Source organism: Sus scrofa, chromosome 14, assembly GCF_054392235.1.
Source record: "Sus scrofa isolate SSC_HxYL_T2T_F1_AM1 chromosome 14, Sscrofa_HxYL_maternal_Yorkshire_Landrace_v2.0, whole genome shotgun sequence".
In the NCBI taxonomy this organism is placed as follows: domain Eukaryota; kingdom Metazoa; phylum Chordata; class Mammalia; order Artiodactyla; family Suidae; genus Sus; species Sus scrofa.
Genome location: NC_139396.1, coordinates 51286818 through 51308447, shown reverse-complemented (window position 1 = coordinate 51308447; position 21630 = coordinate 51286818). Strand labels below are relative to the sequence as shown.

Genomic DNA, 21630 nt, shown 5'->3' with positions numbered 1-21630 from the left:
ACTCATTTTTTCACGATGAATTCTGCCAAGGTAGGGTATGGTGTTGAAATGAAAACAAAGGCCTTTTCCAGCTGCAATCTCCCTGCGGAGGATGACTTAATACAACAGGCTGGAGGTTTAGTCAGGACTCCAGGATGCACCCCAGACCCCTGGGCAACGTTCCCAACCCAGTAATAAAGAGTCATTGCTGACTTAGACGCACGTCTCCGCTTTCGCGTCGCGACCCCTGACGTGCGCGGACCGCCCATCCTGTGCTACGGATAACGAGCACCGCCTGCTGGCCGTCAGCCGCTAGACTGTTTAGCCCCGCCCCCGAGCAAAATGCGCAGGCTCCCTAGTCCTCTCCGCCCCCGCCTTCAGGTTTCTCGCGACAGCCGCCCAGCGGCGGCCTTAATCTCGCGATAAAGGGTTATTGTCTCGCGGGACCGCGGCTGGCAGACGGGCTTTCGGGCGGCTCTGGGCAGGGAAGAGGAGTCGCATGTGTCGCTTCAGCTGGCGGTAGTGGCGGGAGCGGAGGCGGCGGAGGCTGTGCGACCGCCTGGGTAATGACCCCTCGTGCCTCTCCCGTTTCCAAGAAGCTCGTAGAGAGCGTGGGGGAAGCTGAGGTGCTGCCCGGCGGAAGGGGGCTGGGCCGGGCGTCTCCACACCCCCGCCCACATGGGCCCCTTTGGTGTCCCCGGGATTGCCCCTTTACCTCAGGTCGCACCCCCACATCTTGCCGCCCTTATCGCCTCAGTGCTCTTACATCTGCCCCTTCCTGGTACTTCTGCCCGCATTTTCTCTCCTCAGACTCTGGCCTCCCTGCCCCCTCCCACTCCCATCCCCTTTCCTGACTCCTCAGCGTCCCTCCCTTGTCATCTAGCCGACCCTACACCTTGCACTCCGGGTACTTCCGGTGACCCACCCCTTATTCCTAGGTTTTTCCATCTTCTTTCAGATGCTTTGTGGTTTTTCTCTGTTGTTGCAGTTTTCATCCCTTCCAAATCACCCCCAGACGTTTCGCCCCGCCTCTACCGAGGTCACCCTCCCCATCCTTTTCCCCATTGCTTCCTCTTCCACGAGTACCCCCCACTCCCTAGTTGTCATGGTCCATTAGCTATGAATCTCACCTGTACACCTGGAAAAGAATGTGCCCGAATTACTTCTTTAAAAAAATTTTTTATTGAAATACAGTTGACTGGATTACTTATTTTATGAATCCTAGTGCAAATTGTACCTTTAATTCAGCAGAGAATTGAAACAGATTTGAGGGGTAGGGGGATTTCTAGTAGGAGGAGGTGAGGCTACACCTGAACACTATTTCTCTGGGAGTCTTGCTCCAAAAGAGTGAAGTTGTGTTATTTTCCTTGCTTACAGGTTTGTGAAATGGCTGCTGACATTTCTGAATCTGGTGGGCATGATTGCAAAGGAGACCTGAAGAGCAATACCAAGTTAGATGCAGATTACCCACTTCGAGTCCTTTACTGCGGAGGCAAGTGTTGGAAGGCAGCAAATGGCTTTTATTCACTGTATTATGTATTACAATAAGTGGTTTCACATATGGTCGTAGTAATCCTTTTTTCCTGTTTTTGTCATTTGGTGAATATTTAATTGGGAGGTGGGGAGATTGGGGAAAAGGAGGCATGGATTAACAGATTTTCCCAGCCTTGTGACTTCTGTTTTGCTACTTGGCCTGGAGAGGTTTGCAGTCCAATAGAGATGAGCAAATAGATCATTTCAGCTTAATGTTATTTCCTAGTCTAGCTATTAAAGGTGAGCTTCTTGGAAGGTACTGATTCTTAAGGGATGGCAGGGACTGGATGAGGAATTGGGGAAGGGCATCCCAGATGAAGCAAAGAGCTGCCAAGATAAAGCTTGATGCATTTCTGTGGAGAAATAAGCAGCTTTGTCTTAGTGTAGTATAGGGCTGATGTCAATAACAAGTGGAAATTGTTGAGGTTGGAGTGATGGGATGGTCTTGGGGAAGTGGGTTTAATTAGTAAAATATAAATCAAATTTTTTTTCCCCTTTGAGTGTTTTTCCTCATTTTCAAAAGAAATATTTGTGAATTGGAAATACTCTAATTTTACTAGCATCTTGGAAAGGTTCAGAAAAACTTGAAGATACAAGACAGTAAAGTAAAAGGGCAAGTAAATATTACTTTTATTAGTAAGTTTTTTTTTTTTTTGCCACACCCACAGCATATGGAAGTTCCCAGGCCAGGGATTGAATCTGAGCTGCAGCTACCAGCCAGAGCTTTACCCACTGTAGTGGGCTGGGATTGAACCCTCGACGCTTCAAAGACAATGCCTGGAGTTCCCGTCGTGGCGCAGTGGTTAACGAATCTGACTACGAACCATGAGGGTTCAGTCCCTGCCCTTGCTCAGTGGGTTAACGATCCGGCGTTGCCATGAGCTGTGGTGTAGGTTGCAGACGTGGCTCGGATCCCGCGTTGCTGTGGCTCTGGTGTAGGCCGGTGGCTACAGCTCCGATTCGATCCCTAGCCTGGAAACCTCCATATGCCGCAGGAGCAGCCCAAGAAATAGCAAAAAAGACCAAAAAAAAAAAAAAAAAAAAAAAGACAATGCCTGATCTTTAACCTGCTGAGCCACAGTGGGTCCTTCAGTAAATATTTTCAACCACTTATTATGTGTCTAGCAATGTTTTAAGTGCTGGGGACTGAATAAGGAATAAGTTAGAAAAGGTCCTTGTTCTCATGGACTTTACATTCTTGTGTGTTTAATAGAGATTTCATCTGGAGTTTAATTACTCTAGAGGAGAGGTGATATCACTGAGTTAAAAAGTTGAATCAACTTATTTACTAAATATCTTTGAAATAAAATTAGTGTAAAATACCTCAAAGAGTAGACAGGGGGACTTTTTGTGGGGTTGATCGAGTTTTACTATGATGCTGGTCTTATATGGTTAAACTGTTTGCCTTTGGAGTCATGGACCAAGGATTGCACCCTTATCTAGGGCGGCATCAGCTGCTCCTGCTTAAATTCTAGCTGTGTGACCTTGGGCAAGTTACCTGATTTCACTTAGGATTAGAGGTCTGTTTCTTATGGTCAAATGAAGGTGATGATTACATCTTAAGTTAGATAATTCCTATAAAGCTAGTTCAGCAACTAACATAAAAATGGGATGCAGTAAGTGCTATTATTAGGAAAGTATACCAGTTTAGTATAATTTATCCATCCTTGTCAGATGTTCTTAAGACCTATTATTCTTTATATCTTAGTTCATCGAATCTAAGTCTCCATATTTTATTTTATTTATTTATTTATTTATCTTTTTGTCCTTTTTAGGGCTGCACCCATGGCATATGGAGATTCCCAGGCTAGGGGTCCAATCGGAGCTGTAGCCACCGGCCTACACCAGAGCCACAGCAACGCGGGATCCGAGCCACGTCTGCAACCTACACCACAGCTCATGGCAAGGCCGAATCCTTAACCCACTGAGCGAGGCTAGGGATCAAACCTGAAACCTCATGGTTCCTAGTCAGATTTGTTTCTGCTGCACCACGACGGGAACTCCTAAGTCTCCATATTTGATTCCTAAATCTCCATATTTTATAAGATGCACCATTATTTTAGGTTCTACTAAGAAAGAAAAAATTGTTAGATTGATATACCATCAGTATGAGATGAATCTCTCTAAAAACAGGAAAAAAAATTAAAATTGATGAATTACAGTATATGAAAGCCATCCTGTTCAGTTGCTTATGTCAGCTAAGATGGATTGAACAGCTGCACTAAATAGCAGTCCATCCCAATGATAATGTGTTGACCAGAGGTCCCTAATCTTTTTAAGAAAGGTTTATTTTTATTTCCCTCCCTAGTTTGTATTGATACTCCAGGCATTAAGATGGAGATGGAGTTACCTTTTCCTCAAGGAATTTAAGGTCTAGTTGTAGGAGAAGCACTTAGGGAATATTAAATTGTGCTGACTATAACTACGAAATAGGATATCAGGAAAAGGAGGGGTCTTTGTTCAGAGGGAAGCTGGGAAGGTGAAGTGAGGGAGTGAGAAGCCTTAGGTAATAAGTAGAATTTGCAAAGAAAGCTGAAGGAATTCTTAAGAATTATACAGTGGTGGAGTTCTCACTTTGGTGCAGCAGAGACAAATCAGACTAGTAACCGTGAGATTGCAGGTTCGATTCTTGACCTCAATCAGTGGTTAAGGATCCGGCGTTGCCGTGAGTTGTGGTTTAGGCTTGGATCTGGTGTTGCTGTTGCTTTGGTGTAGCTCCAATTTGACCCCTAGCTTGGGAACCTCCATATGCTGCAGTGTGGCCCTAAAAAAAAAAAGAAGAATGTGGTAAGATTTAATATGGTATCTTCAAGGTAGAGGGAAAATAAGGGGTGATTGGAGCAGAATGCTGGTTAGAATATAGTGAGACACAAGAGCAACTAAGATGGGGTCATTTCCCAGGCAACATTTATCTACAAGACTGAGGCTTCAGAATCTGAAGTCATCTGAGTTTGAATCCTGGCTTAGCCATTTTCTCACTGGTTGACCTTGGCCAGTTCCCTCATCCATAAAATGGATAACTGTAGACCCTACTTCAGAGGGCTATTGAGAAGAATAATACTCCCAAAGGCCCCATTTCCAATTCCCATCATATTGGGCGTTAGGATTTCAATATGAATTTTGAGGGGACACAGACATTGAGATCAGAGCAGAAGGTTTCATGGATGATGAGGCTTTGTTCTTCATATTGCATCACGTCAGCAGGTACATAATGTCAGGTTGTTCCACTCTTAGTGATATGATTAGTGACAGATCTTTTCCTTGAAAAGCTGCAGTTTTATAAGTAGCAAATTCATAAATTTTATTGTGGCCACAGGTCAACAGCAGAACACATGACAGGGCTCAGATTCTCCCTGCCAGTTTTATCTTTTTTTTTTTTTTGTCTTTTTAGCTATTTCTTGGGCCGCTCCTGCGGCATATGGAGGTTCCCAGGCTAGGGGACTAATCGGAGCTGCAGCCACCGGCCTGCGCCAGAGCCACAGCAACGCAGCATCCGAGCCGTGTCTGCAACCTACACCACAGCTCACGGCAACGCCGGATCATTAACCCACTGAGCAAGGCCAGGGATCGAACCCGCAACCTCATGGTTCCTAGTCGGATTCGTTAACCACTGCGCCACGACAGGAACCCTCCAGTTTTATCTTTTAAATTAAATACAAAGAGGTACACAGTCATCTGTGGAGAGATACTGACTTTAAAAGCAAATAACAACTTGGAACTTGGAAGAATTGTCCAAAGTTTTTCATTGTATTAGAATTTTGCTGAACTGAATATTAGTGAAGTGGTGTACAGAGTTTTATGGTCTTAATATTTGCTGTAATGGGATTTAACCTATAATTATATCCTGAAAGTGTGGCTGAATATCTCTACCTTCTAGTATTTGAACTTGAACTTTCAGAATTAGCTCTGGTTAACCAGGGAGAACTTTAGGGAAAAGAATTCTAAACTTGAAATAAATGCTGGATTCAGTTTTCTTCTGCTGTGTATCAGCTGTGTCATTGGATGAGCTATTTTGCCTTTTTCAGGGCTTCATCGATAAAAGAGTGATGGTGGGCTGGCATATAGCAACCTTGCCTTTATGTTGTATGATCTGATTTAGTGGTTAAGAGCATGAGCTGCAGAAACAGACCAGGGTTCAAATCTTGTTCTTTTTTTTTTTTTTTTTTTTTTCAAGTCCTGTTCTAATGAGATGCAAATGAGTTACGTGTTCTAACACTTGTAGTACAGGGATGGTATATCTTTATAGGGTTGTGATGATTAAGCATAATAATACGAAGCAGAACAAAGTGCCTAGCATGTACCCAGTATAAAGTAATTAATTAGTAATGTTATACCACCCTTCCTCTCACAAATGTCAAGGTGTTGGGCACACTGAACTACTCCATTCCTCACCTTAAAAATAAAAATAAAATAAGCAGTTTATGCAGTAATACAATTATAGTTAAAAACAGGGAAGCTTTTTGAGTTTTTCTTGTTCCTTAGCCTTTTTCAGTTATTCATTGACAAGATTGAAGCAACTTTCCCTCTAAGGAAGGAAATTCATACTTTCTCTATCTTATGTAGCAAACATCAAAAAGAAAAGAAAAAGTATATTGCAAAGAAATGGTAGTAAAAGTGCTACTAAAATCTGTAAATATGTTAGTATGAATAGAAAGTAGTAGGTGTCTTGGTGGGATTATCAAAAGCAATAACTAACTCCATTTAGGCTTTGTTATATGGGGAATTGTTTCCATCTTAGCTTAGTTTCAGACCCATTGAAGTGGTTGTGGTAAAACCTTAAGTCATGCCAGATAGTATAGTTTGATGTGTCATCAACTGAAGAGACATTCTTTAGATCAAAAAAAAGAAATCAAGATAATATCTCTATTAACCATGTGCTGTTTGCTGCAAAAAAAAAAAAAGGCACATGACGGGGTAATATTTGAAAGTGTTACAGAAAAGTTATAGGAAAATATAGAAGCATTTTGTCAGATTTTTTTTAAAGTTATTTTAAGGTGTGTGTGTATACATATTTATTTATATTTTTAAATCTTTTTTTTTCTCATTTCCCCAGTCTGTTCATTACCAACAGAGGTAAGTCCTTTCAGAGTTCTTTAACTTTGCATTTGAGATCATTGACTAGAGCTAACTTGGGAACTTCATTTTCTTATTTTTCATTTTCTATTTTTTGATGGCAGATTTTCAACCCTTTTTAGAGAACGTTGGTTTAGAATAATTATGTGGTCATGCAAATTGTTTTCTTTAGACTTTGAGTCACATATGTGCATCTGTTGCACTTGGCTATATGTTTTGATTTTTACATGGAATTAATGAATAGTCAGCTAATAAAACAAGAATATCCTTAAGGCCAAAATTTAACATCTTAACAGAGAAGAGAAAGCATAAATAATGTGTAAGACTTTTCTGTTGATAAGCTTCTAAGTCTGGCTCTGGGCAAGTCTTGAAAATAATGAGAGACTGTAAATGTACCCAAAGGATGAAACAGACATACTTGTTTTTGTCTGTTTTTTCCTTTTCCCTGCTTTCTTCTCTTTTTTTGCCCATGCCCATGGTATGCAGAAGTTCTCAGGCCAGGGATGTGACCCAAGCCGCTGCAGTGACAACGACAGATTCATAACTCGCTGCGCTATAAGAGAACTCTCGTTTTCTAATGGCCCATCTGCTTGTGGATAGGAAATAAATTGCTGCAGGAGGAGGTGTTATTCAACTTTTAATATCTTATGGGGCATTTCCTGATTAAATACAGATTTCCTGTGGATAAGATGTCAGGTGGGAGTTGGTTTTATCATTCTATATATAGGAAGCATAGGGAATGATTTTTAATTAAAATGATTACAGATGTACTGTTGTGATTCAGTTTGTCTTTTTTTCCCCCCCTCCAGTACTGTGAATATATGCCTGATGTTGCTAAATGTAGACAGTGGTTAGAGAAGAATTTTCCAAATGAGTTTGCAAAACTTACTGTAGGTATGAACTCTTTTTTTTCTTTCGTCAAAGTTTATATACCTGAAACAAATGCACATAAGGCATTGTTTTAAAGATATTAACTTTAAAACTGTTTTAAGCTCTTGGGTTAAAATTCCTTATGTAAAAATACAGACGGCTTCATTGTCTTATCTCTGAGAAAGGACAGGTCAGGATATCAACTTTTTTTGTTGTTGTTGTTGCCTCGCCTGCCCAAGGCCTGCGAAAATTCCCAGTCCAGGGATTGAAGCTGCACCACAACAGCAACCTGGGCCACTGTAGTGACAATGCTGGATCCTTAACCCACTGTGTTAACAAAGGAACTCCTCAACTTTCTTATATAAAGAAGAGTAAATGATACAAGGGAATGTGTATTTTTACTCATTCATCTAACAACTTATTTTCTTATAAGTACACTATATGCTGTACAATGTTTTATATGCTAGGGATAAAGCAGTAAACAAAAGACCTACTCTTTGGAAATTATATTCCATAAAGAGAGACAGTAAAACAAGACAAATAAGTACATTAAATTATAAGCATGGAGTGAAGAAATAAGAATTGTTGGGGAGGGAATTCGAAATTTTAGTTAGGCCTGAAAGATTCTGCTGCAAAGATGGCATTTGAAGAAAGACCTAAAGTAAGAGAGAGCGTCATTTGGATATCTGGGAGAAGAACATTCCAGGCAGATGGTACAGCTAGTGCAAAAGACCTGAGGCAGATGCTTACCAGCATATTTAGAAAACAGCAAGGAGATCTTTGTTCCTGGAGCTTATTGAAGGACAGGGAGAAAAATAGGAGATAAAGTCAGAGAAATATAATGAAGGGACCTTGGCTTAAAGGCTACATCTCATCTTTTCCTCTCAGTGAGGTGAGGAGCTGTTGGAGCAGTTTGAGTAGAAGAGTGATACTAAGATCTGACTTTTGTTTCAACATCATCTGGCTGCTATGTCACAAACAGATTGAAGTGGGAGTTCCCTTGCGGCGCAGCGGGTTGAGGATCCGGCATTGTCACAACTGGTTCAATACCTGGCCCAAGAACTTCCATGTGCTGTGGGTGCCCCCCCCCCCCCAAAAAAAGAAGAGTAGACTGGAGAGAGGCATAGTCAGCAAAGCAGGGAGACCAGAGAGATGGCTCCTGCAGTTGTCTGTTAGAATGATAATGACTTAGTCTAGAAAGGTAGCAATGAGGGTGATGAAAATGGTCCGATTGTGGATATATTTTGAAGATAGAGCTGACAGTCTTCTGATATGTGAAAAGAGGACAGCTAGATTTTAGGCCCAAGCTCCTAGAAGAAGAGTTGCTATTTTCAGAGGTTAAGAAGCCTGCAGAAGAGAACAGATATCCTCAGTTAGTTACAATTGATGTCTTCTTTCACAAGATTGGTAAAAATGAAGGCAGTAGCAGGAAGAATGAAAATCCTGGGCTGGAGACAGGCCTATAGGTGTATCCAATAGTGTTAGTCCCCTATTTGAGGTCGTTTCTTTGAGGTCCAATCCCTGAAACAACATAGTCACTGTCCGTGGCTGTATAAGAACCCCCCAATCTGATGTTATAGTCAGTCCTCGTAGTGGGCCCTGAACATGACCCCCTAGGATATAACTTCATATCCAAGACCAGGCTTGCTGTTAACAGAATTAGTATGCTTAGACTCCTGTGGAGTCTTGAGTGTTATGAGTGCCTTTAATGTGGCTTAAAAAATTATAATCCTCACATATCAAAGACTTCTTGTCTCATGTCACCATACATCTATCATAATGACTTCAGAATTAGGCTTGATAGGAATCTAGCAATAGAATCATTTGTTTTATAAATGTTACACTCCTTTGTTGGTAAAATATCTAATTTGTGTATGAGGTTCCTCAAAGGTCATTTTTTCCAAGGTTTACATGAAGCTTTTGGATTTTGTTTTTACATCTAGAAAATTCACCCAAACAAGAAGCTGGAATTACTGAGGGTCAAGGTACAGCAGGGGAAGAAGAAGAGAAGAAAAAGCAAAAGAGAGGTGAGACCAGAATCTATGATTTGATTCTATATAACATATCCTCCTTCTGATAGAATAAGAAATGAAAGCATTTCCAAAGTGAGCATCATCTACCTTTTACTATAATTCGCTATGTGTACTACAGAGGGATACAGAAGCATATTCTCAGGATGACTGGATGTCATATGATTTGGATTTATCAGGAAATTGGACCTAAGAAAACATGCTTTATTTGCTGTAAGAAGCCACCAGATAGCTTGTTGATGACTTAAAAATCTTGTTACCTTATTAAAATACCTGTGTATTCTACTTAGAGTGAGGACATTGAGAAAAGATTTTGTTCTCTCATTACTTCTGTTAGCTCAGTTGAATTTTATAACTGTTGCATGTACCTGTATGCCTCTCCTCTTTTTTTTTTTTTTTTTTTTTTTTTTTTGTCTTTTTTAAGTGGCACACCCAAGGCGTATGGAGGTTCCCAGCTAGGGGTTAAATCGGAGTAGTAGCCACTGGCCTATGCCACAGCCACAGCAGTGCCAGATCTGAGCCAGTCTGAGCTACACCATAGCTCATGGCAACATCAGATCCTTAAAACCCACTGAGTAAGGCCAGGGATGAAACCTGCATCCTCATGGATGCTAGTCAGATTCGTTTCTGCTGAGCCACAACAGGAACTCACTACCTCTTTGTAAAACAAATTCCTCATGCTCTGAATCCTGTCCCCGTGTATTTCTTCTCCTTAATTAATCCTCCCCTGACTGAAATTAGCTTACAAATATTTGTAGGACTCTGCCTTCAAAGAAAAATGCCCCCAAGAGCTTGTGTCTTTTTTTGCACGGTTTACCTCCCTCTTCCCTTCTTAGCCAGACTTAGTAAGACTAGACTTACTACCACCTTTGAGTTCTGTCATTCACTCTCTACTCCTCAGTCCATCCTAACCTGACTTCCATGACACTGAAACTCTTCTAACAAGGGTCACAAACAGCTAGGTGATTGCCAGGTGGTAAGAGTATTCCCTTGAGGTGTTGTGTGTCCTCCCTCATTGTCCTTTAACTCCTCTTCAGTCTTACATGCAGACTTCTCTTCTCCCTTCTGTTCCTTAAAAGTTACTGTTTCCCAGGATTCTGTCCTCAGCCCACTTACCTTCTCATCCTGTACCTCCTCCCTGGGTGATTTGTCCACATCCTTAACTTGCGCCACCACTCTATGCTTACAGTTCCCAAATCCCATGTCTCTAGATTGGAAATGCTCATGGTTCCACAGACACCTCCAGAGCAGCATTTCCTTAATAAACTTACTAAGTCCCAAATCTGCATCTTGTTTTCTCTACCTTTGGTATTGACGGCACAGTTTATCCAGTCTTCTCAGCCAGAAACCCTGAGACCCGTCTTAGCTTCTCTCTTGTTGCCCCTTTTAACCAGTCCTAAATCCTTCCTCTGTTTATCCTTGTCTACTGATTACTGTTGCCCCTACTTTGTTTAGGGTTTTTGTTTTGTTTTTTAGGGCTGCATTTGCAGCATATGGATGTTCCCAGGCCAGGGGTTGAATTGGAGCTGCAGCTGCCAGCCTGTTCCACAGCCACAGCAACGCCAGATCAGAACTGCATCTGCCACCTACACCACAGCTCACGGCAACTCTGGACCCTTGACTCACTGAGCGAGGCAAGGGATCAAACTTGCTCCTCATGGATACTAGTCAGGTTTGTTACTGAGCCTCTATGGGAACTCCCTATTTAGGTTTTGTTTAATTTCTGCCTGAACTACTGTAGGAACCTCTCAGTGGCCTCTCACACTTGCTTGTCATGGACTCATCCTCCACACTGTACAGTGATCTTGAGAAAACAAATTGGTTATTTCACTCATGCATAGTCAATTGTTCACTGGCTTCTCTTCTTTGCAGTATAAAATGACAGAGCATGATGTACTAGTCCTTCAGTGACTGGTATATAATCTTTGCTTTTCTGGCTTCCTCTCCTGCATATCCATAAGGTCCCTTCATCAAGACAAGTGTATTTGCAGCCAGTTAAGCCAGCCATGCTTTTATCCCCAAGGGCGTCTGGTGTGCAGTGGCTTACACAATGCCAACCAATGAGTCCTACTTTCCTGTCCAAAAAAAAAAAAAATACAAGTATAGTTCTCAAATATAATGCCCTTTCTTATCTTTGTACTTGTTTCCTTTTCCTAGAATATCCTTTTTTTATATCTCCCCAGCCCTTCTCCCTTCAAGTGGACCATTCCTTATTTTGCAAGAACTTAGATGCCACTTCCTCTAGGAAACTTTTTCTGTCCTCTGGAAGCAGAGTAAGCCATTCCTCTACATAGCTATGTGGTGCCGTATTCAGGGGGCCTATTACAGTATACATCTGGTTGCTCAAATTATTTTATCTTTTGTCTCTCTGCACTGGACTGAGAATCCCTGGAGTGCAGGGACTGTGGTCTTGGTCTGTTCATCTTTGTGTCCTTAGTCTTTAGTGCAGTGTACATAGTACTTAATAAGTACTGATTGAATGAACACTCATGCATGTGTTTATTAATTTTGTATTAAAAAAGGAAGCTTTAGAAATTAACATTTGATACCTTTTGAGAATTAAGAAATTTAAAGATGGTACTGTGTATTTATGATAAAAACAAAACAACTAATCCTGAGCTCTTTCTTAATAAATAAAGGTGGAAGGGGTCAAATAAAACAAAAAAAGAAGACTGTACCACAAAAAGTTACGATAGCCAAAATTCCAAGAGCAAAGAAGAAATACGTAACAAGAGTGTGTGGCCTTGCAACTTTTGGTGAGTCTAAGCTTAAGTATGTTTCAAATGTGTGAACTACATTCATTTATTCATCCTTTATTTATTTATTTATTTGCTTCTCAGGGCTGCAGTTGCGGCATATGAAGTTTCCCAGGCTAGGGGTCAAATAGGAGCTACAGATGCTGGCTTACAACGCAGGATCAAAGCCATGTCTGCAACCTACACCACAGCTCATGGCAACACCAGAACGTTAACCCACTGAGTGAGGCCAGGGATCAAACCCGAAACCTCATGGTTGTCAGATTTATTTCCACTGTGCCACAACGGGAACTCCCTCTCTCTCTTTTTAGTCTCATGAAAATTTTACAGTTCTGTTTTTTTGCTAGGAAGATCCAAAATGAGATTTTGTGTTTCTAACTGTGGCTTCAAAATCTTTTTTTTTTTTTTTTTTTCTGCTTTTTTGGGCTACACCTGCAGCATATGAAAGTTCCAGGGCTAGGGATTAAATCAGAGCTGCAGCTTCCAGCCTATACCACAGCCACAGCAACGCAGGATCCAAGCCACATCTTGGAGCTACATAGAAGCTCATGGCAACATTGGATCTTTAACCCACTAAGTGAGGCCAGGGATCAAACCTGCATCCTCATGGATACTAGTCAGGTTCATTTCTGCTGAGCCACAACAGGAACTCCCAAAATCAAATTTTGAAGCAACTTAAAGATTTTTTGCAGAGGGGACTGGTTTAACTTTTTCCTTTCAAGGATTTCTGCTTGGGCACTTACGTAGAATGAGGAGGGCTAGATAGATTTCCCTTTAAACCTACCAGTCTGCTCCTCTGTTCCTGAAGGCTTCTTTAAGATCAATTGCAAAATTACCTGTCCCCTCTGGGACAACAGTAGAGGGTAAGAGAAGGTGGTTAGTAGCAGAATGTCCTGCTTCAAAGCCCCTCCATTTCCTAGAGGCCTTGAATGAATAGTGAAACTCGGAAGGATAGATTCCTTTATTTGACAGACAACATGAATTGAAAAACAGTCACTAGACCACATCATAAATATTGGGCTTGTTTCTCTACTGTAAATTTTTCTTTCATAAAAAAGGGATAAACAAAAGAACTTCATGAACTTGGAAATATATATGTAAAGTTGCAATTAATGTGTCCTGGATTTATTTTGATCTTATTGTATGAGTTATGAATAGTATGGATGATCTTATTTTTATGTACTGATGCTTTATTTGACCTTGAGAATAGAAGTTGAATTGTCGTATCACTTCCTGTGAGTAGTTTGTAATTATTGTTCTGAAGGGAACATGAAACCCATTAACACAATCTGCTTTATGAATTTAAAATGCAGATTAAATTTCAAAATGGGAAAATATCTTTGATGTATGATTACAATTATAGTCTTACTGTTTCTTTTTTTAAAATAACAGAAATTGATCTTAAAGAAGCACAAAGATTTTTTGCTCAGAAATTCTCCTGTGGTGCCTCAGTAACAGGGGAGGATGAAATCATCATTCAGGGAGACTTTACAGATGACATAATTGATGTCATTCAGGAAAAATGGCCAGAGGTGAGTATTTGGAATATGTGTGTCTGCAGAAGTAAGTTATTAAAAAAATAATAAGTTATTGAAGCCAGTTTCTTCCATGTTAGTTGATACCACAACTCATGCAATGTAATTATTTGTGTTTTATAGGTGGATGATGATAGCATTGAAGATCTTGGCGAAGTGAAGAAGTGATTTTGAAAATTTGTATTTAATGATCTGAACTGATTGTTGAATGGCCAAAGGGAGAGAGGACTTTTAAAAATATATATATTTATCCTACAGTAAAACTGTAGCCTGCCCTCACCCTTGGCATTTTCACTGTTCTATACAAGGCTGCTTGTTTTTTTTTTATTGCCAAAGTCTAATAAACAGGGGAGACTGTCATGCTTATGCATGAAATAGAATTTAGTTAAATAAAAATTTTTGGTCATTTGGTACTGACTTTTCTCTTTCTTTTTAACTTTATTTTTGGGAAAACACTGTAGACTTTCTGTGGAAAGCTTTTCTATTGATTATTTTTAAATAATCATGATTTAATTAAATCATGGTTTTGTTTGTTTTTCAGAGCTGAGTAATATTTTAAAGAATTTGAATTTGGCTTCATCACCAGTAATAACTGTCTCCTTGCTTCTTTGGTGTGATAGCTTTGAGATGCTTGAGCATCTCAGAGATCTGTGGTTGAATTTGCTTCATTTCCAACCAAGTTCACTTTGTGGGCATATTAACATATTGTTGGGTAACAGTTGTTCAAGCTATTCTGGAGATTATTTGGTAAAGTATATTAAAAGCCTTAAAACCACCTACACTGTTTGACCCACTTTCTTTAACATTATCCTAAAGATACAATGTCTGGCTTAAAATTATGGGTGAGGGTGTTCATCACAGTGCTGTTCATAATGTCAAAAAACTGCAAGTGATATAAATGAACACTGGGAAATGATTAAAGAAATGATGTGTAGTATGGTAGAATATTTGCATATAATTAAAGTATTTTCCAAGAATACATGGAAACATGTTTGATAATGTTAAGCAGGAGGTCAGACCCCCCCAGACCCATTTTATACATTATTATTGTTTTGACTGGACAGCCATTCAAAGAGGCTAAGTTCTTGTTCTGGCTATAAATTTATATGTAAGTGAAATTCTGCTAATCAGTTGAAAACGTACTGTATTGCTCAATATATAGTGTGGGAGACAGCAATTGAAACACTTTTCTCACAAGGGAAACAGTGACAATGAATTTTAATGAATGCATTAAATGAATTTAAACTTGGTTTTTATAAAGGTCCTAAGTCAGCTGCTACCAATTGAAAAGATTCATGGTATTTTAAATTGCTGTAGACACCTTGAAGAAATTTAGAACCCATTGTTCATTACCGTGCAAATTACAATCTTGAATGAATAAGTGGGTTTTTAAAATAATTGAAATCTTAGAATGTGTAACAAAGACGTAAATTAAGAATATGAAACTCTGCATTAACTGTGAATTTAGCTAAATAAAATTGATGAAGCAAATTTATCCATCAAAACCATTTGGTATGTGTTATGTATGTATTCTTTTGGTGCTGGAAGATGTCTACGTGATCGTATCAACACGTGACTTCATGTAAAGATTCTTAATGTTCACAGTTCTTGGCAAATGCAGTTTCAATCCATATATAGCCAGCAGTGGATGTTACTGCAGGAAAATGCAAGATTAAAATCATCCTTGTGTATAATATGTGTAAATCTTTTCTTCCTTTTTTTTTTTGTCTTTTTAGGGTCGCACCTGCAGCATATGGAGGTTCCCAGGCTAGGGGTCTAATCGGAGCTGTAGCTGCCGACCTACACCAGAGCCACAGCAACGCCAGATCCGAGCTGAGTCTGCGACCTATGCCACAGCTCACAGCAATGCCAGATCCTTAACCTATTGAGCAAGGCCAGGGATTGAACCCGAGTCCTCATGAATGCTAGTTGGGTTCGCTAACTGCTGAGCTACAACAGGAATTCCTAAATCTTTTTCTTTTACCTGAAATTTAAAATGCAACAGTTAAATCTCTGATTAAAATGTACTAGTAGTTTAAAGATTGATTTTAATTCATATGGTCTGTGTATGTTTGTATTAAATAAATGCTTTCACAATCTAGTATTTTAGCAAAAACAATGTTTTTTTTTTCCCCACCCCTGTGGCACGTGGAAGTTCCTAGGCCAGGTATTGAACTTGCACCACAGCAGCAACTCAAGCTGCTACAGTGACAATGCCAGATCCTTAAACCGCTGTGTCAGAGAACTTCCAAAAGAATACTAACCTTTAAATAGACTTATTTTATGTATAAGAGAGTTGCCATCAATATGGCAACTTCAAATGCAAATACAGTTTTTTGTTTGTTTTTTTGTCTTTTTAGGGCCCACCTGTGGCATAATGGAGGTTCCCATGCAAGGGGTCCAATCGGAGCTGTTGTTGCCAGCTTACGCCAGAGCCACAGCAATGCCAATCCGAGCTGCATCTGCAACCTACACCACAGCTCATGGCAACGCCAGATCCTTAACTCACTGAGCAAGGCCAGGGATTGAACCTGCAACCTCATGGTTCCTAGTCAGATTTGTTTCTGCTGCGTCACAACGAGAACTCCCAAATACAGTTTTGATGGGTGGTCTTTTATTTATTTTTAAAAAATAGATGCTGGATGGAGTTCCTGTTGTGGCGCAGTGGTTAACGAATCCGACTAGGAACCATGAGGTTGCGGGTTCGGTCCCTGGCCTTGCTCAGTGGGTTAAGGATCCAGCGTTGCCGTGAGCTGTGGTGTAGGTCGAAGACGAGGCTCAGATCCTGAGTTGCTGTGGCTGTGGTGTAGGCTGGCAGCTGTAGCTCTGATTTGACCCCTAGCCTGGGAACTTACATACTTCGTGTACAGCCCTAAATAGACGGAAAAAAAAAAAAAAAACACTTCTTTTTTATTTATTACATAGAAGCCCCAGTAAATCAGCTGTCTCTTAAGGTATAATCCATGGTAGCTTTCTCACTCTTAAAAGTTGATAAGTTAACTTTATGTTTTTTGTTTTGTTTTCCTTTTTGTCAGCATGCTTGGCATGTGGGGAATTCCTGGGTCAAGAATCAAAACTGGCAGTAACCTGAGCCACAGCAGTGACAGCACTCGAACCTTAACCTGCTCACCCACAACAGGAATCCAAAATAGTGAAATTTTTGATTTGCAACTAGTCATAATAATCCCTTACCATATTCAGTTAATATTTACCAGCCATAATCTTAAAATGTCAGCCTCATTTCTTACTGCTTCCTGTACCTCAACTCTTACAGTTGAGTGTTAAGCATGTGGTTGTCTTGTGAACGATGGCATTTTAGAGCTTCCTAAAAATACCAAATTTTACAAAGGTGAAATTTTAGAAGTATGTGAAATATTAAAATGCTCCTCAATTGGAAAACTGACATTCAACCACATTCCTTTTTTTTTTTTTCTCATTCCACTACCAAGAGTTACTGCATAATCAGCTACTGATAGGCCATTTTTAACAACTAGTCAGCATTTGCTTTCTTTCTTTTTTCTTTTGCCTTTTTAGGCCACTGTGCAGCATAAGGAAGTTCTCAGGCTAGGGGTTGAATCGGAGTTGCAGCTGCCAGTCTACGCCATAGCCACAGCAACACAGGATCTGAGCTGCATCTGGGACGTACACCACAGCTCACAACAATGCCAGATCCTTAACGCACTAAGCAGGGCCAGGGACTGAACCTGCATCCTCATGGATATTAGTTGGTTTCATTATTGCTGAGCCACGACAGGAACTCAGAGCATTTGCTTTCTCGATTAAGTTCGAAGGCACTGTCTTGTCCATTCTCAACATGACCTTGTCCTAAGGATGCAAGTGTCATCCAAATCAGTAAAGCTTCACAGTAAGAAATTCAAATTTTATTTTTTCATTTTCGGATCGTCTTTTATAAACACAAGGGCGTGTCTTGCTAATTTACAGTCAACCAGAAAGTAAAGGTGAAATACTATTAAGACTGTGTTTGGTGATCTGTCTTGACAGGAATGCCATCTTACAAGTTAAGCAGCAGTGGGTGGACAATCAGAGGTTAAATATAAGCTTTTTTCATTTTTCGGCTGTGCTCTCTGGCATGCGGTGGTTCCCAGGCTGGGATCTAACCCTCACCACCAGGGAACTCCAATTTTTTTTTTTGTGTGTGTGTGTGTGTCTTTTTGTCTTTTTGCTATTTCTTGGGCCACTCCTGAGGCAAATGGAGGGTCCCAGGCGAGGGGTTGAATTGGAGCTGTAGCCGCTGGCCTAAGCCAGAGCCACAGCAACGTAGGATCTGAGCCATGTCTGCAACCTATACTACAGCTCATGACAATGCTGGATCCTTAATCCACTGAGTGAGGTCAGGGATCGAACCCACAACTTCATGGTTCCTAGTCGGATTCGTTAACCACTGAGCCACGACAGGAACTCCTGTTTTTGGGGTTTTTTAGGGCCGCTGCTCCTGGGGCATATGGAGGTTCCCACACTAGGGGTCAAATCAGAGCTGTAGCTGCTGGCCTACACCACAGCTCATGGCAACACTGGATCCTTAACCCATTGAGCAAGGCCAGGGATTGAAGCTGCGTCCTTATGGGTGCTAGTCAGATTCATTTCTGCAGAGCCACAGTGGAAACGCCTCCAATTATTTTTGTATAGTTCAATTCCTATTATAACATGAAGAATAAAATGTAGAAGAAAGGGTGAAAAAAGCTTAGTATCAGAGTTCTCCTCTGGCGCAGTGCGTTAAGGATCGTTGTCACTGTGCCAGCTTGGGTCGCTGCTGCAGCACAGGTTCAACCCCTGGTCCAGAACTTCCACATCCCTCACGCAGGGCCAAGAAGAAAAAAAAAGCTTAGTTTCAACCCAGAACAGTAAATGTTGTCACAACAAAGTGTCAAGTTTCTCATTGCAATTCAAGAGCTATATCAAGAGTCCAAAAAAATTGTTTTCTTTTTTCACCTGATTCTTAGCTTAGGCCTGTCTGCTAGGATGGTCAGCAGCTGACTATGAACTGCCAGGGCTGGCTTCTGCCTCCAGTCTCTTTGTTGCCTGAATGCCAGGGGTACACAGCAGCTAACGACCGTGTTCACAGTTTGGCAGGAGATCATGGAGCAGAAACAGCCATTCGTTGCTTTATCATTCCCTGGGTGATGGTTCTTTGCAGGCGGTGGGTAATGGCTTTTACATCGTCAGATATGCCTTTCAAGAGCCCCCAGGTCCGGATTTGGAAGAACAAAATGCCCGGGTAGGAGCTGGCTTCCCGCGGGATCGCGCAACCGGCCACCGGGTGTCGCGAGAACCGGGGCGGCCCCTCAGCGACCCTATAGGCCGGGAGGCCGGGCACGCTCCGCGGGGCTGGCGGTTTAGGCGGGCTTGCTTGGGCCAGCGAGGGCGCGGGGCTCCAGCGCTCGGGGCTGGCCCCCGCCGCTCCGGGCAGGCGCGCCTATGGCGTTTCTAAGGTGACGCTGCGCACACTGACTCTCCGGGGGCGGAGGAAACACCTATGAACCCTTCGGCCTCCTTCCTGGCCGGGCGCCAGGTGAGCGGCCGCCGCTTGGCGCCTCCCTCCCGCCGCGGGCGGACTCGCCGTTTCCGCCGGCGGGTCGGTGGGAAGCGGAGGGCAGATCTCGGGGACAACGTGTGTCTGGGCCGAACGTGGCTGGTTTTTCGGGAACCGTTTCTGCTTAAAACAATACTCGGGATGTAGAGGGAAGAGGGAGCGTCACATCCGTTTCCTTTAATAAAATCTTGTTTTTCAGCCCAGGCGCAAAGTCGAGTGGCGAGCATTAGGTGCTGCTCACTTTTTAAGGGTAACAGTGGGCATTTGTAGATCTGCCTTTATATACGCCTTCTCGCTTCCTGTCCTTAACGTTGCTTAACAGCAGCCTGCTAGTGGAGCGGCACTCTTATAATCCATTTTACTAAAAAGTCTTGAAAATAAACTTGTCTGACATTTGCATTTACCGGTATTGGTTGAGTTGAACGGGATGTGTACACTTGGCCTGTTGCTTGTGTTGCTCGACTAGAATACGTGCTCCTTGCCGGTGAGCTCAGTGCTGTATCCCCAAAATGGCGCTAAATGTTGAAGGAATGAATAAGTGAGTGAATGACTTACCAAAGACTGGAATTCAAGTTTGTGGACTTGGAATCCCTTGACTCCAAATTCCATTTTCTCTGTTTAGTAAGTAACTGAAATTCACTCGTCATTTTTATTTATTTGCAATTCTTTATTTTTCCAGAAAGCAGTAGTGATGTACATGGGCTCCTGGTGAACTTTAAATTACTGTTTGTAAGGTAGATTTTTTTATTTTTTTGGTCTTTTTGCCTTTTTCTAGGGCCGCTCCAGCGGCATATGGAGGTTCCCAGGCTAGGGGTCTAATCAGAGTTGTAGCCTCCGGCCTAGGCCACAGCCACAGCAACGTGGGATCCGAGCTGGGATCCGAGCCGCGGCCTGCGACCTACACCACAACTCACGGCAACACCAGATCCTTAACCCGCTGAACAAGGCCAGGATTCGAACTTGCAACCTCATGGTTCCTAGTCGGATTCGTTAACCACTGAGCTATGACGGGAACTCCAAGATAGAATTCTTAAAGTAACACTTTCAGTTTTTTTTTTTAATTGAAGTACAGTTGATTTACAATATTGTGTTAGTTTCAGAGTAGAGCATAGTGATTGTTTCGTTTTTGTTTTTCAGCTATTTATTTCATAGATGCAGACAGTATTGTACTTTGAAATGTGACTTACAATCTTAATAATAATATAACAATAATAATTAATGTTTGTTGGATTGCTTATGATGAAACAAAATTATTATTATTATTTTTTGGTTTTTAAGCCCGCACCCTCGGCATATGGAGGTTCCCAGGCTAATCAGAGTTACAACTGCCAGCCTACACCACAGCCACAGCCGCATCAGATCTGAGCCGAGTCTGCAACCTACACCACAGCTCACCGCAACACCAGATCCTTAACCCACTGAGCAAGGCCAGGAATCGAAGTCACAACCTCATGGTTCCTAGTCAGATTCGTTTCTACTGCACCACAACAGGAACTCCCACAAAATTATTTTGAGGCAGGATAAGAAAAATTTAACATAAAGTTTCTTCTCCCATTTGAGCCACTACCTCCTCCACTTTAGTGTACATAATGTATCTGCATTATACATTAACTAGATCTCTTTAGAAGACAGGAATGCTTACTTGCCCCCCGCCCCCAAAAACAGTTTTCTCCTGGCACCAGTAGGTTTACACCTTAGAAGATAACAGTCTTTTCTCAATCCTATAAGGGGTCAGGTAGTGACTCACCTTGTACGCACAGATCTGGACTCTGTAAAGGTCAATGTATTATTTATCTATAATCCTTTGTCTTGAAAACATTCCTCGACATCTTACAGGCAGAACAGCCCTCAGAGCTTTCAGAAAGACTGTCTTCCAGGTTATAATCCTTAGGTTGGCTGGTATAAAAGTTTCCATTTCAGGAGTTCCCATCTTAGGTCATCGAAAACAAGTATGACTAGTATCCATGATGATTCAGGTTAGATCCCTGGCCCCTCTCTGTGGGTTAAGGATCTGGCATTGCTTTGAGCTGTGGTATAAGTTGCAGACACGACTTGGATCTGGCGTTGCTGTGCCTGTGGTGTAGGCCAGGCTGGCAGCCGCAGCTCTGATTGGACCCCTAGCCTGGGAACCTCCATATGCCACAGGTGCAGCCCTAAAAAAAAAAGTTTCCATTTCTTGGAGCTCCTGCTGTGGCGCAGCGAAATTGGCAGTGTTTAGGAAACCCTGGCACTCAGGTTCGACCCCTGGCCTGGCACAGTGTGTTACGGATCTGGCGCTCTGGCAGCTGCAGCTTAGTTTGAGG

The 21630-nt window shown here is 41.8% G+C and overlaps 2 protein-coding genes across 14 annotated transcripts in view; both read left to right on the top strand.

Annotated features, from left to right (window-relative positions):
• The first annotated feature begins 419 nt into the window (after positions 1 to 419).
• DENR (density regulated re-initiation and release factor) lies at positions 420 to 15877 on the top strand. Of its 3 annotated transcripts, XR_014827348.1 has the most exons (9): positions 420 to 542; positions 1357 to 1471; positions 6566 to 6585; positions 7395 to 7479; positions 9399 to 9482; positions 11669 to 11758; positions 12125 to 12241; positions 13634 to 13773; positions 13900 to 15877. XR_014827348.1 is itself a non-coding variant. In XM_001928848.7 (8 exons), exons 2-8 carry the CDS (start codon positions 1366 to 1368, stop codon positions 13942 to 13944), a joined length of 597 nt encoding a protein of 198 aa, XP_001928883.1. In that variant the 5' UTR covers positions 420 to 542; positions 1357 to 1365; the 3' UTR covers positions 13945 to 15877. The 3 variants fall into 3 exon arrangements, 1 of the variants encoding a protein (XP_001928883.1); XR_014827349.1 differs by lacking the exon at positions 7395 to 7479 and having other exon boundaries at positions 13900 to 14189; XM_001928848.7 differs by lacking the exon at positions 11669 to 11758.
• A 3243-nt stretch (positions 15878 to 19120) lies between these two features.
• Positions 19121 to 21630, top strand: part of CCDC62 (coiled-coil domain containing 62) — a 35419-nt gene continuing 32909 nt past the window's right edge. For 5 of the 11 annotated variants that reach the window (XM_084996206.1, XM_013982802.3, XM_084996205.1 and 2 more), the window contains exons 1-2: positions 19121 to 19306; positions 19794 to 19948. In XM_084996206.1, the coding sequence (XP_084852332.1) occupies positions 19874 to 19948 (75 nt within the window). In that variant the 5' untranslated portion in view covers positions 19121 to 19306; positions 19794 to 19873. Of the gene's footprint in view, positions 19307 to 19526; positions 20062 to 21630 lie in introns of those variants that run through there. The other 6 variants (XM_084996203.1, XM_021074076.2, XM_013982801.3 and 3 more) reach the window with 3 other exon arrangements.